Genomic DNA, 18,719 nt, shown 5'->3' on the forward strand with positions numbered 1-18,719 from the left:
GTGGTGGGCCTACAGAGAGCATGTTGGGGGCTGGCTGGTGGGCGCCACAGAGGGCAAGGTTGGAGGTTGGCTGTTGGTGGGTGGTAGATGCAGATAGATGGCATGAGGGTGGCTGTAGCAGCGACAGGTGCCCCGCCGCTGCCAATGGTGTCTTCATCGATGTCCTGTGGCGGATGCCTGCCGTGCATGATGAAAGAGGTGTTTATGGCAGGCAGTGCTGAAGTGGAAGGGGCAGCTTGCGATGATCTGGTACTTCCACTGACATCATCGCGTGCAGATTTCGGAGCCTGTCTGGAGGGATTTTGCATGTATGTTTCAATGTGAGAACGTACCCTGCCTTACTCTGGGGCCATCTAGTGGGTGATCAAGTGTGTCTGTAACATGTGCGTTAATGGGCTATAGACCTAAGGGTTCTTTGGGAATGATCATCTGGTTACACCCCCCTAGTCCCTTGACTTGGGAAGGGACAGTCACATTCAGGCTATAGATACTGCTGGCCCTTTAAGGGAATTGTAAAATGACTCACAACCTCGCTCAGTAATGTGTGCACCCATACAGAGACAGGCTGGGGAAATGCAGCACCCTGCTGCCCAAAAGAGTTGTAAATACAGTGAAGCACTTGCAACACTCATCTGTGGCCCAGCAGAATGCATGGGTAGATGTTAACTAGTAATTAAAGCTGCCATCCTTCTCCCACGACAAATCCAACACACAATCACACACACAGGTCCTAAATACAGACATCAAGCTGGATTCTGGTCTAGTAGATCATTTTGTGGTCAGCAAGTTGATCTGCTGAGAGCAGAGGACACATTATTCTTAGTCATTCTTTTAGCCCGCATTAACAACCATCCTAATCTTTACCAAAGGCAGAGAATATTTTGGATTGGGCCTTCACAGCATCTGTTTCTAAGGTCAGGGTTCGTTTTGAGGGATTCTCATGATTAAATGCAAGGAGCAGATGCTGTAACCGAACCCGGAGATATACCCAGGTTAGTACATGCAAATCATCTTCCAGGATCACCTCCATGTGCACACCATGGTGATCGCTAGAGCGACCATCTCCATGCATGTCATCTTCCAGGGTCACCTCCATGTGCACACCATGGTGATCGCTAGAGGTGACCACTGTGGAACTCAGGCGTGCTGTCATTACGAAGGGTCACCCGGACTCCCTTGTGCTTTCACACTTTAAAGGGGGGGGCGGGAGAATCTGCAGGGATCCATGCTTCTCTGTTGGTATCAAAATTGCGATGTAGGTGACGGACATGTAGATTAACCGTGCATAGAAGTAAAATGCACTGGGGGGTTTCCCGCCATGCACCCTGTTCCAGGCAGTGAATCCCAAACAATATGCCCCAGACGTGGGAAGATTTTCACAAAGTTTATCTCTGGTGGACTTTCTCACGGTTGTTTTACTAATTGACCTTTTCACACCTGACCTTGGGAGAATTGACCTCAGGAGAATTGACCTAATTTAGAAGGTCAATTAGAACATATATGGAGGGGGAAACCCCCTGCAGCCCCCCCACCCAATCAACAAAAAAAACCACAACCCCCCACCCAATCCCCTTATATTATTTATAATCCAAAGTCAAACCAATACATATATAAAATAACTAAAATAATATAAAGGTCAATTGTGCAGAAGGTCAATTATGACCACTATAATTAGATCAATTAGGACAAAAGGTCAATTGTAAAAGGTCTATTTGGTTAATACCATTTCCCACACTGGACCATTTGGTACCAATAAAAGTGAGCCATGCAACTTATTTAAACAAAAATAAACAGATTGAAGAATCTCAAGGTTAGTACCTGTAGAAGAGTTCTGCTTGGTGCCCAGCAGAGCTTGGCTCTCCATTAACTGGTGCGCTCTATTCAGCATCTGCTGAGTCTCTCTAAAGAGATTCTGGAATGAGCCCTGGAAGCCATGCTGGAAGAAGTTGGACCTTTCCCTTAGGCGGCTGGTTGCAGAGAAGGGAAAGTTGAGCTCTGGAAAGGCGACGGGTTCACTAAACGCCTCCCAAAAGCGTCCAGTGAAAGGGAAGCTGAAGGACGGGCGCATCTGCCCAAAGACCCTGATGCTGTCCTGGAAGATGCTGTCCACACTTTCCTCCATCAGATCATAGGTCTCTTCTAGGTCCTCGAGCTTCTGGTCTTGTCTCTCGTCTTTTTCCTCCAGGGTGTCTATCTTGTCCTCATTTATCCAAATAGAAAAGGGCGATGCATGGCTCAGGTACTCCTCTAACTAAAAGACAAAAATATGAAAAAATCAAGGCCAATCGCCCTCAAATGGAAATCGCATCAAATGAGCTTATGACGCCCAGCATCAACTAAACTGTACCAGTTTATCTTACTGGACAAAAATAAATAAGTTGGCATATCCCTCATGGAGACAGAAACGAAAAAGGAACAGGGGACAGGAAGAAAACCAGGAAAACAAACAGGCGTAGCCTGCAAATCTTTCCCCCAGTATGTTGGTTCAAATATTGACTGCCATTTACTGTCTGAAACTGGCTACACTACACGGGTAGGATAGGTCAGTGGCAACGCGAGAGCAACACAGGTTCAAATCCCTCTTCGGTATTAAGTGCGCTATAAATAACCATTATAAATACATACATACATACATACAAGCATTACCTGCTGGTTTATGAATTTAATTAATTCATTACAGAGCGGAAGATGAGATCCTTTCACTTTTTTTCACTTATGTTTGAAAATTGTTAATCAATAAATAGTTTTGATGAGATGTACATTAAATCAAATCAATAGGGGTATGGACGGGCTGGTATGCAGTCTTTATATCAAATATTTTATAAAGAATTAACATATATAGAATATTTTATAAGGACATTTTTTTACGGAGAATGCATTTAGGGGTGGGGTAAAGGGTTACATTTTTTGGGGAAATGGTTGGGCTGGGCCTAAAGGGGTGGAAAACAAACAAAAAAAAGTGCATTCTCTATAAAAAATGTTGTTATAAAATATTCGATATATGTTCATTCTTTATCAAATATTTCGGTACAAAGACATGTAACCGGACAGACTGCGTAGATCCTTTGTTAGAATATGCACGAAATAGAACACAACGGACAGGTGATGTTAAGCGAGCGGTGGTGTTGTCATTTGTGGGGAGGGGCATGAGTAGCAGGAATGGTGGCCTTTTGGGTGACACAGAAAGGGTGGAGCGGCGGCAATCAGGTCCGTGCTGTATAAGTGTCCAGACATATACAGGGGGATCTTCAGAACCTGCCCGGGATCCCTGAGGCGGCCACTGTGTCCTTTCTATGTAGTTTCTGCTGTCGAGAGATGGGCCACTGTGTTATCAGGGCGGTCAACTCGCCAAAACGCCAGGACTACAGGAAGTGGCACCCGTGTTCGTGCCATTGTTACTTTTGACCCTCATGGTAGTACGATAATGCTTCTGTTGCTTTTTGAAACTCTGTAACAAACATCACAGACATCGCCAGGTGTCTGAAGGAATACTCCTGCCTCGTTAATTGAAGAATTGGCATGCATAATGAACTTGATCATTGGAAACATAGAAGCAAAAAATGACTTCCACCATGCTATACACGCAGACATCTCCTGCCTATTTAATTTCTACACCAAACAATATTTGTGTTAGTTTAGGATTGACATGCGTGGTGTTCAAATCTGATCCTTTCACTCACTGGGGTAGTAGTATTCCTTCAGGAACCCCACGATATCTATTATGTTAGGGTCCAAACACCAAGGAGACCATTATTGCCCTACATATAAATACGGCTATTTTTCCATGGTTCAGTGTTCAGCTGCACTAGGCTCCAGGTTGCCCCTTTTTTGTAGGATCACTGGAAATAATGCCATGTGACCTTTGATCATGATGTCCGTCAAAGGGCATCGCTGATGTTTAAAAAAAAATGTTAAGTTTAGGATTAATACAACAAATAGTTACCAAAATAGACAAAATACTCTTTTATTTATCCTATATGTACAATTCTCAAAGGATATCTGTGCATTGGGAACTGGTTATGCGCACTGCTGTTTTTACCAAGAGACACAATTCCTCCATTTCCAAAATTCTGCTAGGCTCGAAAGAGAGCAATCGAGAAACAGGACAGACAGGACAAAGTAGTCACAGATGGCACAGCCATTTTATACACACATCAAATACTAGCACATATGGTCCATGGCTTTAGACACCTTAATGGCAGGATGAGTGTTGCGAAAAATTAAACGACCACCAAACCTAGTGTCCATTATCTACTTATTAATTCAACCAAGTTACTCCTTTACCATGAGAATGGGAACCACGGAAACACCAGCAAGGTTAATAAGGTTTGACCCTGGCGGGCGGAACGGCACCCCCCCGCAGACTTGTAGTTTGCCAACAGTGCGGGTAAGCTTACCGGCACCATTTTCTTCCAGACCGGCAAATCTGGAATGAGGGTCAACAATTGGAAGTGCAGCCAACAAGGTGGCAAGTGCACGGTTTAAAGCGCAGACAAGGGGTGTCTGATAAGTGCAAGTAAGGGGACTGTAGGGTTACAGATACAGATACAGACCCAAGTGCAAGGGTTGCCAGGAGGTAGTGCGGGTGTGTGTTGGGTGGGCAGAGACCTGGACCTGAAGTCAGAGGGTAATCAGGTGCACGGTGCCGAAGCAGATAGATCAGCAGGGGAGAGGAAGAACGAACACGGAAGCAAAGAGGAAGGTCTTGAGGTGCTTCCAGAACTGGAGATGGTTCTCCTCAAGTTTCAGAGTGGCAGGGAGACTGTTCCAGAGGGAGGCCCCAGCCGAGGAAAGAGATCTACTTCCAACTCATTGCTTGGAGAAGCGATTGACCCTAAGGGAGTTGGAGGTGTAGGAGCGAAGATCTAGAGTGAGAAGGCATCGATGCTTAGCAAAGTGTGCAGATATCCTATACATTTGTGTAGAATTTTAGACCTCTGCATAGATCTAGTCTCTACCCGGCAAGTCTTCCTTTTTTGTGGTCCAGTAGTCTGGCTATTTCCAACAAGGTCAAGACTACAGCGTCCAGCTATCCACTACTTGCTCTCACTTCACTTGTCTTTGTTCTGACTGTAGTAGCTGTAACAGTTTCTTAGCTGCAATATGAGCAGATAGCTACAGGCATCTCCGTGTCGTCTTTCGCTCCCGCTGTGGCTCCACTGGCTTAGCTTCCTTTCTCTCACACTGGTTCTCAAATTGGCTTTCTTCGCATGGCCCCTGCACAGCAATTTTCTTCCCTGGCTGCAGAACTGTCCAGTATTTACTCTCCCCTGTCTGCACTCTTGGCTTTCTCCTCTCTTCCAGGATTTCCATCCCATTTCAAAATTGGACACCCTCCCAGTTATGATTTGTGCTCCATTCCTCAGTCTACTTGTATCATTCCTCCCGATTGAGCCTTACAAATGAGTTTCACTGCCTGCACATGTGTGTTGACTTGCTCTCTGGTGCTGTGAGCACCATGCCTAGGGCGAATACTCGCTGCTGTAAGTTTCCCAAATATTGAAAAGCCCTGTTAAGAAGTCCACGCTGGTTCTGGCATCTGCCGCGTCCACTCAGGCAGGTTCCCACTTTACCTGCAGATTCATCATATCAATGGTGGGTATAAGAGCATCAGCATCTCATGTCCTTTCTGTAGTGCATTCTTTGTGGTAATTTCCTTCAACCCCCTTTGGTCTGTTTCAGAGGAACTACCTCAATTACTCTACCACTTTAGCACAGAGCCCTTGACACCCACGGCATTCTCAATGCAGGGTTGCAAGAGCTCACAAGGTATCCACTGTATTCCACCTTCCGGGGCAGTTGGTAGTTCCCAGCGCCCCCCAAAGTTCTATGGTCTCAGTAATGGTGGATAAACAGGTGAATTTGTCACATAGTAAAGACAATTACAAAGCCTGACAGTACTTTCGAAATTCAATGATTAATCAGTTCCCCCACTGCAAGATCACATTGTTCTGATTGCCCAAAAACATACGGTAGGAGCTTGGCAAAGTCAATGGACTGTTCCACAACAGGGGATAATGAGAGCATTCTTCGGGCTTATAGGTAGGAGGGAAGATTCCCATCGCTACATAATATGTGGTCACACTCATTAATTATCTCTCCGAAAGTAGTCCTGAACCATTTTGAACTATTTTTAACTGCAGGCAGCTCTAGAAATAGTATTGCCAACATTAAATGAAAATGCACCGTATCTCTCTACAACTATGAGGCTGTCGGGGAAAACAAACTCCACATAGCAAGTTTGGAAATGCAACCAGAGAGTCATTGATTTCGTTGGAATGCAATACAATAACTGTGTGCCTGTCTAAAACTAAAAGTAAAAGAACCGAATGTTCAAATTGTTATCTTTTTATAACATTCTATAGCGTCGACAATGGGCCACTTATTGAATATCTTATTTGGCCTTGAGCAGTCGATGCAGTCCTGGTAAGATGTATGCTCTCACTTGTCCATTATCAGTGTCTATTGCACCTGCCACTTATCTCTTGGTCACGTGTCCATAGCCCTAAATCATTACATCTTGGCAGTTGCCTTAAAGGATTATCTGCCACCTTCTCTTCTAGTCGTAAAGCTACCCACAAATGCCAGCAAATGGTAAAACCTTTGTCCTGCTTATATTTGCCAATGCCTGACACATACTATGCTGTCCACATAGAGTCCACATAGTAACTTCAGCACCCACTTCATGGAGCCAGCAATCATGGCGGCTTTGGACTCATATCAGTATTACTGACTGTTGAGGTGAAGCAGAATTGAGTGTTGTTGACCGTGTCAGGATCTATGTTTGTTGGATATCCTAGAAACTCTCACCAACATGTGTGACAGGCCGGTACAGCACCATGCATGGTCCACTAAGCCATGAAAAAGCTAGCAATAGTGACCACTGATGAGTGTAATGAGCATGGTAAGATAACAAGAAGCTATGGTCCTATGGTGGAAGGAAATGCTAAAGCCAGTACATTTTCTAATTAGTCTCTCCCTTAAAACTGACTCTTGTCTAATACTTGTCTGATACTTTTCCGCAAACTTCCTATAATTGACATCAAGAACCTCTCATTCATGGATCAAGGAAGTCATTGGAGTAAAGTTTAAGGGAAGACCTAGAATTAATGTAAAATCAGGCGTTGTTATTAAAGTAACATATGTTCAAGGCCAACTTTATTTGCTGAGGTGCTGCAATCCAACAGTATGCACCAACAGATCTGTCACGTATGCCCATGTAATATCCTGCAATACCCTAATTGGGCAGTTCACACTACTTGTGGCCTATCCGGGAGCCGGCAGGCTGAGCCAACTCCCTTGCTTAGGCCCATGAATAAGGCCCCTATCTGGCCCTGTCCGGGCCCGGAAGCAGCCCAGAATGGATGACCTTCCTTTTGCAGCTTTCGCTCTGCTTCTCATATCACTTTTGTGCTGGTAAGAGCTTCCTTCCTTTCCCCTGACGGCTCCCTCATCATCTTTACAATTCTTCACTGGCATATGACATTGCCATTACTGTGTCATCCTGATGCGGCCTAACCTTTCCTTGATTCAATTTGTGGCTGCCAGCTTCCCTCCCCTCCCACAGATTTTTCATCTCTACATCACGTAGCTGTCACATCCAGGTTTGTGCCCCAGTGCTCCAGATCTCCGTAGGTCAACCACTACTGCCCTGCGTTTCAGCTTGGTAGCCCCCCCCCCTTGGCACCGCTACTAATCTGACTTTCTATGACCTTTTGCAGCAACCTCCCACCTTCCTCTCCTTAAGGGGCCCCCTGGGACATCTCAACTATTGCCTCACTAATTCTAGCTGGCTTCTGCCTATATTTGTTAATGTTGAATCTGGCTGTGCAGATCTATGATGCATTCATTTTTCTGCTGCATTTGGCCCATTTCGCTATAAAATTGGCTCGCCTGCTATAATCTTTGCTGACCTTACCAAATGGCTATTTTGCCAGTTTGTTTCAAATATCTTATCTAGCTCCATTCAAATTGGTGTGTTTGCTTGATTCCTATTATCCAAACCTTGCTGTATTTAAAGTCTGCTGGCACCACTTACATTTATGCTTCTCCTGTGGTATTCTTGTCTTCTCTGTATTGACTGCTAGGCCAACTGGTGAATTTATCCTGCACAGTGCAGTTCCTCTTCCAGACCCACCCCCGCTCCTGTACACATGGTGATCTCTGCCTCCCATATCTACTCTAACTGTTACTCTATCAACTATCCTACCTCTCTCTCGAAGTCTGGAAGTAAAAAGTTTAAGAAAGCACTCCTGGCCTCCCCATTACCGATACCTATGTAAATGCTTCCTCCAGACAGGCTATTACTGACATCACTGTCCCTTCTCCTGCCCTATGCACTCCCCATAAGGTCTCTATCCTATCCCCTTTTTCCTCCTTGCCCAATAATGGTGGTACCAGATGGGAAGTTCTCATGGCATACTTTTCATCATCCAGGTGCATCATAAATGTCTACCAAAATGGCACTATCATGGCCAAGGGCTTTCAGCCCAACCTCCTCCATCTGGATTGGCATCTCTCGTCTCTCATTAACTTCCTCCCCTCATCTGCCACTCTTCCGACTGCCACCCCTCTGGCCTCTCTGCCCCCACTGATGGGAGTACCACCTTGGAAGACCTCTAAAGGTGGCAATCAGCTTCACTTAGCTTCTCTGCTGTTAAATACTCTGACATCTGTCACCTCCTTGAAGACTTTGACCTTGACGTCCTCCCTCTCACCGAGATGTGGTTCAATGCCAAATCTATCTCTGCTTTTGACAATCTCTTTCCTGATGGCTACAAGATCCTCTCCAAGCCCAGGACTAACTGGTCTGGAGGTGGACTGGCCCTAGTCTTCCCTGAATGGATCCCTGCTACTATCATTCCCACTCAATCTTACTCTTCCTTTGAATGCCTCGCCTGTAGGCTGGGTTTGTTTGTTAGTTTATTGATTTATATTGCGCACCAGACCCGGGGGTATTCGGGCGCGAAGGCAGAAAGAGGATTGCTCAACTTGGGTTACATGTTACAAATACACAAGGAGTACAGCTATGGTTACAAAGCTGTAGACAGGTAGAGACAAAGAATCATAGGGGTATGTACAGCAAGTTTACAAAATGCAGATGTGACAGATATAAAGAGCAGTTACAGCGAATTTACAGAATATACATGAGATCCTAAGTGGCGGTGGCGCGATGTTAAGCATCATGGTCTTTTAGGCATTGGATCAGGTTGGACCGGAATTGCTGGTAAGGGAGGTCTTCTCTTAGATCGGTTGGGAGGGAGTTCCATAGTTGTGCCGCTTTAACAGCAAAGCTACTCCCACTGGATTTAGTGAGTTTAAATCTGGGTACTAGTAATAGGTTAGAGTTGGCTTTTCGTAAGGGACGGGCGGCAGTTTGTCTGGTGAATCTGTCTATCAGGTATTGCGGGGCTGCATGGTTAAGGCATTTATGAGTGAGGGAAGCTGTTTTAAGGAGGTTTTTGTCTTTAGTGGAGAGCCAGCTGGTGGATCTCCTAAGGTCTGATATGTGGGCATTTTTAGGGAAGTTTAGGGCGGCTCTCAGGGCGTTATTTTGCAATATTTGAATTTTGGAGGTGATGTATTTATTGCTGCCTATGTAGAGGGCGTTGCAGTAATCTAGTTTCGATAGGATTAATGCTCTTGCTAGGATGACACAGTTATTGGGTGAAAGGAAGGGCTTAGCTGCTCTAATTAGCTTGCATGTATAGGAGGTAGCTGAGGCCTTGGAATTCACTTGTTTGTCAAATGTAAGCGTGGAATCTATGTAAAAACCGAGGGTTTTAACTACTTTGGCTACAGTGATGGTGTTGTTATCAATTATGAAGGAGTCATATTTGGTGCCCAATTTTTTGATATTGGAGGAGGTGCCTAGAATAAGGAGTTCGGTTTTGTCATCATTCAGGCATAGACCATGAGCGGCCATCCATGCCTGGATGATGAGGTAGACTCTGTTCACAAAGGCTAAATCCTTGTCATAATCTCCTGTCAACCGGATGAGGATCTGTGTATCGTCTGCAAAGTTGGTGTAGGTGATACCAAGACCGTCTAGATCATCGAAAAGGGGCTTTGTGAAAATATTATAGAGAGTGGGCGATACGCAGGATCCTTGGGGTACGCCGCATGTAATGGGTGCGCGGTCAGCAGCTGCTAGGGGAGAGAATACTCGCATTGTCCTGTTGTCTAGGAATGACTGGATCCATGCAACTGCTTCCTGGGGGAAGCAGGCTGCCGAGACCAGGTGATTGCATAGTATTGTATGGTCTACCAGATCGAAAGCGGCAGAAAGGTCAAGAAGTAGTAAGAGTGAGGTTGTGCCGTTATCTCTAAGTGTGTCTATTTGTGCCTTGAGGTGTAGGTGTGCAGTCTCAGTACCGTGTTGTGGTCTGAAGCCGGACTTCAGACTCCTAGGAGGTTATTTAGTTCCAGGTGGTGTTGAATTTGTTGGTAGGCAACTTTATCTAGTATTTTCAATAGGAACGGCACAGTGGTTATAGGGTGATAGTTGGTTGGGATGGAGGGGTCCAGAGTTTGCTTTTTGAGGAGGGGAAGGACCCAGGAATGTTTCAGATTGCTGGGTATGGTGCATGATGTGAAAGAGGCGTTTATGAGTTTAGTAATGAAAGGTGAGAGTTCACGGGCGGCGTCTTTTATGATTTGGGCTGGGCATGGGTCGCCCTGGGTTTGAGGGTGAGGATGACTTTCTCAACTTCTTTGGTGGATACTTTGCGAAAGTAGAAGGAGTTTCTAACGGTTTCGGAGTTGGTAATGGGTTTATAGCAGGGTCTAGGTTAACAGTGTTTGGGGCACTTTTTTGTTATTGATCTTCGCCTGAAGCATGGTTATCTTGTTGGCAAGGGCATTCTGGATACCTGTGCACCGGTTCTTGTCCTTAAGGCAGGAATCGGGGACTTGGGTGGGGGATTCTACTTCCATCAGGATAGCGAAAAGTTCTTTTGTATTGGATTTAGCTTGAGTGATACGGGTGTTGTAGGAAGTTTGTTTTGCTAAGATGATTTCTTTTTTGTAGGGGGTGGCTAAATTCTTTAGGTTGTTTTTGTTGGTGTCTGATGGGTCAGATCTCCAGGTTTTTTCACAGAGGCGTTTCTTTTGTCCGATTTCTTTCAGTAGGGGTGTGAACCAAGTATTTAGGTGTTGGCAGGGTTTACTCTTCCTAATTTTTAGTGGTGCAATGGTGTCCAGAGAGGCAAGCATCACTTTGTTGTATATTTCTCCCATAGAGGCTGGGTCGGTCTGATCTGAGATAGAGTTTAAGGTGGGGAGAATAAGGGGGATGAGATTTTCTGGGGTGATATTGTTTTTGTTTCTAGTAGGTGCAGTGGGGGCTAGGGTGTTGTTATTAGTAGGAATAGTAGCTTCTAAGGTAAAAGATACCATGTAGTGATCAGACCATAGCTGGGGCATTATAGATGTGATGTTAATTTGGCAGTTATGTTCGGCAATCCAATCGAGGGTCCTTGCTCTAATGTGTGTTGGATCTGTAATCTTTTGGGAGAATCCTAGTTCCTCGAGAGTGTTATTAATTTGTAGGGCACTGGGGTCACGTGGGTCATTAAATCCGAGGTTGAAATCACCTAGGATGAGGCTTTGAGTAGAGGTCTTTAGGTTGTCAGATAATAGGTTCTTAAGGTCTTCCTCAAAGGGGCCTATAAGGCCTAGTGGGCGATATATCAAGTGGATGATAACGGTTTGATTATTGGCAATAGTGAGTTTAGCTGTGAGGGATTCTCAGGAATTAGTTTTATGGGGTGAGGAGAGTCTAAGGGTTAAGTTGTTTTTGAAAATTATAGCTAGGCCGCCACCTCTAGATGTGGTGCGATCCGTACGAATAAGGGTATAATTGTCAAGTGTGGCTAACATAATGGCTGGTCCTGCTGCGGATGAAGCCAAGACTTTGTGATGGCCAGGAAGTCCAGGTAATCATTTTGGATTGTATCCGCTATTTCGGTGGCGTGGGCTACCATGGATCAGGCATTTAGTAGGGCGCCTTTTATTCCAGGTGTGGTGGGGGGGGTTGGAAGGCGTTGGGGCTTTGTGTTGGCATTTGGGGGATGGGACATCTCTAAAGATTCGGCTGTTGAGTTGTAGTCGATGTTGGCCGGTGTTGACTGTATGAGATGGGATGTTAGCGGTACACAGGGAGTACTTGTTATAGTTGGTGGCAGGTTGTATATTGGCTAAAGGGTCATACATTCTTGGGAGTCTGGCGCAGAGTCTTAGGTTCCGCTGTTGGAGGTTGCATGGTTTAATGGCCATGTTGGCTAGCTCCGGGGTACATTACCATGAAGTTGCTGGTTTTGTGGTTGAGCTAGGTTCATGCAATGAGAGGTAATCGAGTGGAGGATAGTTTTGAGTAGAACTGTGTATAGTAGTGGCAGATACATAATGGTAGCTGGTGTAGGTCGGGCGACCTAAGCGCACATTGCTAAAGTAGGCACGCTAGATGTAGGTTAGCATCTGCGCTGAGATACGTGTGCGAGCAAGGTTATACCTAAATTCAGAGCTCCAGGTTGGGCTAAGGTGCAAATGCAGGCACAGTCACCTAGGTTCAGTATTCAAGGAATAGAGTTGAAATGCATGTGCTAACAGGGTTCACCTAGATGCAAGATTTCGAAAGTAGGGCTAAAATGCGTGTGCAAGGCAGTATTCACCTAAATTCAAGATTCAAAGAATATGGCTAAAATGCATGTGCAAGGCAGTATTCACCTAGATTCAAAAATCAAACAATAGGGCTAAAATGCATGTGCAAGGCAGTATTCACCTAAATTCAAAAATCAAACAATAGGGCTAGAATGCATGTGCAAGGCAGTATTCACCTAATTTCAAGATTCAAAGAATATGGCTAAAATGAATGTGCAGGCAGTATTCACCTAAATTCAAAAATCAAACGATAGGGCTAGAATGCATGTGCAAGGCAGTATTCACCTAAATTCAAGATTCAAAGAATATGGCTGAAATGCATGTGCAGGCAGTATTCACCTAAATTCAAAAATCAAACGATAGGTCTAAAGTGCATGTGCAGGCGTGGTTCACTTAAGTTCACGAATCAGGATGTGGCTGGGATATGTGTGCGATTCGTTTAGTTTTAGAGTATACAAGTGCCTGTGCAAGTAGGTACAAGAGTGGAGGGGTTCGCCTAAGTTTGATGTTCACGTTAAACTTTTAGCTGGATGTGGTCTGCACGATCGTTGGTCGAGGGGCACCCGGGTTCGTAGGAACGGCGTGCAAGCAGGATCACATGGGCGCAGATTAAAAGGTCTATAGGGATTCAAATGAGTACGCGGCTGTGTTGTGATTCCAAGGATCACAAGGGCGAGTGCGCAATAAGTACAGGCATAGATTGTTTGATGCTGTCGGTAGAAGTCATAGCTCGTTAGTCAGGCATTCGTAGCCATGTAGGGTAGGGTTCCCTGAGGAGGGTGGTTAACACGCGTTAATAGGCGGGGCGGAGGATGGGGAGAGCGTAGATCGCTTACCGAAAGAGGAAGCCAGTGTTTTCACAGTAGAGCTCTATGCGATGGCAGGGGGGCAGAGATGCAGGGGTTCTGGCCTTGGCCTCCGGCCATTCTCGGACAGGCTCAGGACAGGAGCCTTTTGCAGGGCCTTCTGTGCTGGTCGGCTGCACCTGTCGGTTGGCTGTGATTGGAAGAAAAGGCACCAAGGGCAGGCGGGCCAATCAGCTGTAGATACCGGGCTGTTCAGGAAGTCGCATCTGGGTGAGAATCGGCGGTGGCCATCTTTGAGGATATATTTTTAAAGATTGCCTCGTGGATAGTGCGATATATTTCCACAGGGCTGGTGAATTCTGGGGTCATAGCACGGTGGATGCAGCGTTCAGTTGCAGAATGCTGCTGATAGCATATTACGAAATTAGTAGCGGTCGATCCGCCACTTGGATGAATGCAAAGCCCACAGGCTTACCTAAGCAGGATAATGCTGTGCCATCAAGTGGAGCGCGTCACTCCTGCGAACGCTTGGGCATAGAGCTCCTGCTCCATGCTGAGTCGGCTGGAATGGGTGTCTCTCCTACCCTCTCCCTCACTCTCGCCACTATCTATAGCCCTTTGGACCTATTCACCTTTTACTCTCTGAATGACTGACCTCTTCTCCTCTCTCTTGACCTCCAACCCCAAACCTCTCTTCCTGGGTGACTTAAACATTCTTCTAGACTGCAGCCACTGTACTTTTCTGTGACCTCTGTGACTCTCTTTCTCTCACTATTCTTCCCTCTGGCCCGACCCACTCTGCTGGACACACCTTGGATGCACTCATCTCTGATGATATCCCTCTCTCCAATCCTCCAACTACCCCTCTCCTGGTCTGACCACTCTCTTCTCTCCTCCCATTTGGAGCTCCCTGGCCCCCTAGCGATGCCTTAGCCCGCACTGCCAGTCTCCTTCTCTGTCATTCAACTGATGAAGCGTGTGTAAGTCGCTGCAGTTCTCACCACCTTCTTTCCTCGTTACACCCCTGCCCTTGACTCTCATCCTGATTCAGTACTTGCTAACCTCCATCTCTCCATCTCCAACACTTTGGATATCCTTGCGCCTGCCATGAGTTCCTGCATAAACCTTCCTCCAAGTGCAACTCTTGGTATGACTCAGACTTGGCTGCTCTGAAATGCAAGTGCAGAGTTGCTGAGCGGACGTGGCAGGCCTCAAGCACATCCCCCGACAAACTGGCCTGCCGCCTGCTCCAAAAGCAATATCGACTCTCCATCTGCTCTAAGAAGAGGGCCTATGTCCAAGCCTGCATTTCTGGGGCCACCAATAACATGGCTGAACTTTTCAAAATGTGCGTGGAATTTGCCAATCCTACTGCAGTCTCCTCTTCTCCTCCTCCCTCCCAGGCCCTCTGCAGTGCACTGGCCTCCTGCTTCTCCACCAAAACCCAGTACATCATGTCCTCACTCTTCTCCACCCCCATCCCTATTGCCCCTCCTCTCTTGCCTCCATTGGTACCCCTTGTGATGCTGGAAATGCATCGGCGGGACAGGGCCTCCGTATCCTTGTCCTTTACTGCTTTTTATTGTGTGTTCTGTCGTGTTTTCCACGCAGGAGTTCATGTGGGACTCCTGGCGGTGCAGCTCTCTTTCTTTTGGTTTGGTGAACGGACCCGTGGGATACCCTTATGGCACCCTAGTGTATGTTTTTGGGCACCAGTGGGTGGCCCGCAGAGCAGGGTATGGGCTGGTGGCAGCTCCATGCTGAATTTGACAGGTGCGCGGAGTATCCTCCATTTTGGGATACCCCGGCCCTGCCATTGGAATCAGTTGATTCCTGATGGAAAACAAGATGGCCCCGGTGGCCTCTTGCTTTCTATTACCCATTACCTTGTTTACCCAAAGTCCTGGGAAGCCCTGACTCTGTCCCTTCCCCCTGACTGGCTGTTAGATGGAAGTGCCATATATGGTGTTGTTGTGAAGGCCCGGCCAGACTAGCTGGAGCCTTCCCGGTGATGTATGTTGTGGGTACCTCCTGTGGGTGGGACCCGGGTGAATAGAGTGTGTGACGAATATGCATTCTGTGTTGTGGGTGTCTAGTATCTGGTGGTTGACACAATGACTGAGACAACCCTGCCCGAAACCGGTATGAATGCAGCTTCGAGTGTTGAATGGCCTGAATACCTCGTGTGCCTGATTGGCTGCCTGCCTGCATGAATGCCCGTAGTTGTGATTGGATGCTTGAGTGTGACCCCGCGGAATGAATGGGAGATCAACAGTATATCTGGGGACCTCTTACTGCTAGGAATCGTGTTCAGAAGCTGAAGTCCACTACGACGAGTAACTGGAGTAACTGACACTTGACCTTGAAACCCCCGCTGGACGAGAAGGAGTGCTGTGGCTCTCCCTCGCAGTCTGAAGGCTGCTGTGTTTCCAAGGACTGACCCAGAGAGGACCTGGTAAGGCGCCCTCTTCGCGAGCTACGAGGGACCATCGTGCACAGCTGATCTTTGTCAATGCTCCCTGGTAGACAGACCTTCGACAGGCTGCCGACCCGATACGGGGACTACTGCAGAACTCCAAGGAGAAGCACTCGGACTGTTGTCTGCCACTGTCGACGACCGCCGTCGCCGACCGGAGCCGCCGTGCTCCCGTTTGCCTAAGAACTTCAATTGATCATCGGATGCTCTCACCTGCATCGTCATCCGCTTGTCTCCCGCTGGAGAAGGCCCGACCACCGACGCGCCAAGGCGCATCCACCGGTGGGTTTCCTGCCACCTAAGGACCACAGAGACGCCGACGACACGACGCCCTTGCTGGGCCACAGTTCTTCATCATCTCTTTGCGGTCCAGAACTATCGTCACCGAGGTGCCCCGCACGCCTCTTCCTTGCAGGACGCCAACGCTCTGTCGTCGACGAGCACCGCTAGGAACAAAGCTGTCACTTCCCTGCCGTAGTTCACCCTGTTCACCGTCGGACGTTCGACGACCCGTGACTCCTGCCTTAAAGAGAGGGCACTCAAGAAGGGCCGTCAATTCCCCGACACCGAACGCCAAGTTCCCCGACACCTCTCGACGATCCGTGGCTCCCGCCTGAAAGGGAGGCACTCAAGAAGGATCGGTCGACGCATCGTCGGAGAACTCTACCCCACCAGGTACATTGGGGGGGTAAAACCTTAATAGGAAGAAGTAAGACTATTGAACATTACATGGACTGGGCTTTTGCTATATATCTTTATTTACAGGTTGCCCAGGTGGGGGGGATCTCCACACAGAACTGTGCCCTGTGGTAGGGGTCAGCATTCTGCCTATTGTTTCAACCATCTTTCGTTCCTGCCTATCTCTATTGCTGGTTTCCTCGTTATTGATCTGTGTGACATTTTAACCGTACAGTTGATGCATTTTAATGAGATTCGATAACATTGGTGGTACCACTTTAGAATTGTATATATTTATCATTGTTGACTTCCGAGTACAAAGTGCGTTATTGTGATCGTGTACATACCTTTGAATATTAATTATGTAAAGACTGTGTTTTCAGTAATACAGTGAGTGGACATTCCTTTATGGGGGTTCGGGGACTACACTGTACTTAAGAACCAGCCCGCATCACTTCCTGAGAAGCTAGGCCTTGATTGCTCGTCCATTGCTACCGTAATAGAGAATCTTGGCTGGGGTCTTCTGTGCCTCTCCTCTACCATATAGAGAGCAGAAGTACAGACACCCCCTACCAGTCTTTACACCCCTCACGCCCTCCCACATACTCTCTTACTTCTCACACCCATAGCACCGGAGGAGGTCTCTAAAGTTGTCTGCTCTATGAAAGTCTCCTCCAAACAGGTGCTCCCCTGCTCCTCCAGAACTATCAAGAACAGCATCTCCTCTCTCACCCCTGCCTTGGCTGACTTCTGCAACCATTTCTTTGCCACTGGCTCTTTCCCACAACCCCTCAAGCACTCCCCTGTGCATCCTCTCCTAAAAAAAGCCATCTTCTGACCCTTCCTACCCTTCCTGCCCGGCTAATTATGGCTGACCCTTTCCTGGGCAAACTCCTGGAGAAATTGGTCATCCCGCAACTGATCCACCACACCGAATCTGCTGCCTGTCTCTACGACCACCAGACTGGCTTCAGAGCATGCAGAGGCACAGGAAACTGCTCTTCTGAACACCCGTGAAGACTTGCTCTCAAATATTGATTCCAACTCTCTCTCTCTGCTCTGATCCTTCTAGATTATTCCTCTGCCTTTGACACGGTCAATCATGTCATCCTCATAAATTGTCTCTGTGATACCTTAGGCATCACACCCAGGCACTGGCCAGGCTGACCTTCTTCCTTTCCAACTGACCTTGCAACTGGGCCCTTTCCTCTCCGCCACCTCACTCTCTACCTGTGGCATCCTCCAGGGCTCTATCCTATCACTGTGGCTTTTCAATATCTACCTTGCCACTTTGGCCCACTTGATCCCCACCTTCTCCCCTCACTTGCAGTGTTATGCTGATACACACAGCTCTCCTTCAAGTTTCCCTCCTCTTCCTCCTCTTCTTCCTCTCTCATACCTGACTGCCTGATTGCTATTCAGGCATGGTGCTCTACTAATGATCTCTGCCTTAATGCCAGTAAGAACGAGATCCTTCTCATTGGGACGCCTGCTCCTTGCTTCCCTCCCACTCCTTGGATACCCTCCTTGGGCCCCTTTACCAACACCCTCTTGTGAGGCAAAAAACCTTTGGGTCATTTTTGACTCCTCTCTCTCCTTCTCCCCTCACATCACAGACCTCGCCAAGAAGTCCAACTTTCAGCTTCTAACTTTCCTCACCTACCCCCAGAAGCTCAAGGTCTCATGGGCTCTGGTTCTCTCTAGGCTGGTCTACTGCAACAGCCTCTTCCTCAATCTGACTCTTTCCTCCCTTTGCCCTCTTCAATTAATCCAGAATAGGGCTACAAGATGTATCCTTGGCCTCAAGGCCATGGACCGCTTCTTTGCAGCCCTAAAATCTCTCCACTTGCTCCCTGTGGTTGCAAGGATGAAATATAAGACCATCTGCATAATCCTCAAGGCTTTCTGGAGCCTGGGACCCTGCTACAACCAACTTTCTCTCCCTAAATACCTCCCTGCTAGCGTCCTTCGGTCCTCCAGCTTCAACTCTCTGCAGATCAGACATTTCTCCAAGCAGAGAGTGGGGGTAGATCTCATTCTTCGCAAGGAGTTCCCTCTGGAACAGCCTTCCTGCCCCTCTCAGACTTCAGCTGGATCCC

At 47.3% G+C, this 18,719-nt stretch overlaps 1 protein-coding gene across 1 annotated transcript in view; it reads right to left on the reverse strand.

Annotated features, from left to right (window-relative positions):
• CLU (clusterin) overlaps nucleotides 1-18,719 on the reverse strand; it is a 177,929-nt gene that overhangs the window by 41,718 nt on the left and 117,492 nt on the right. Inside the window, exon 5 of the mRNA XM_069605621.1 lies at nucleotides 1,819-2,251. Within this exon, the coding sequence (XP_069461722.1) occupies nucleotides 1,819-2,251 (433 nt within the window). The remainder of the gene's footprint in view (nucleotides 1-1,818; nucleotides 2,252-18,719) is intronic.

This window comes from Ambystoma mexicanum, chromosome 4p (genome assembly GCF_040938575.1).
Source record: "Ambystoma mexicanum isolate Mex_15411 chromosome 4p, UKY_AmexF1_1, whole genome shotgun sequence".
Classification (NCBI taxonomy): domain Eukaryota; kingdom Metazoa; phylum Chordata; class Amphibia; order Caudata; family Ambystomatidae; genus Ambystoma; species Ambystoma mexicanum.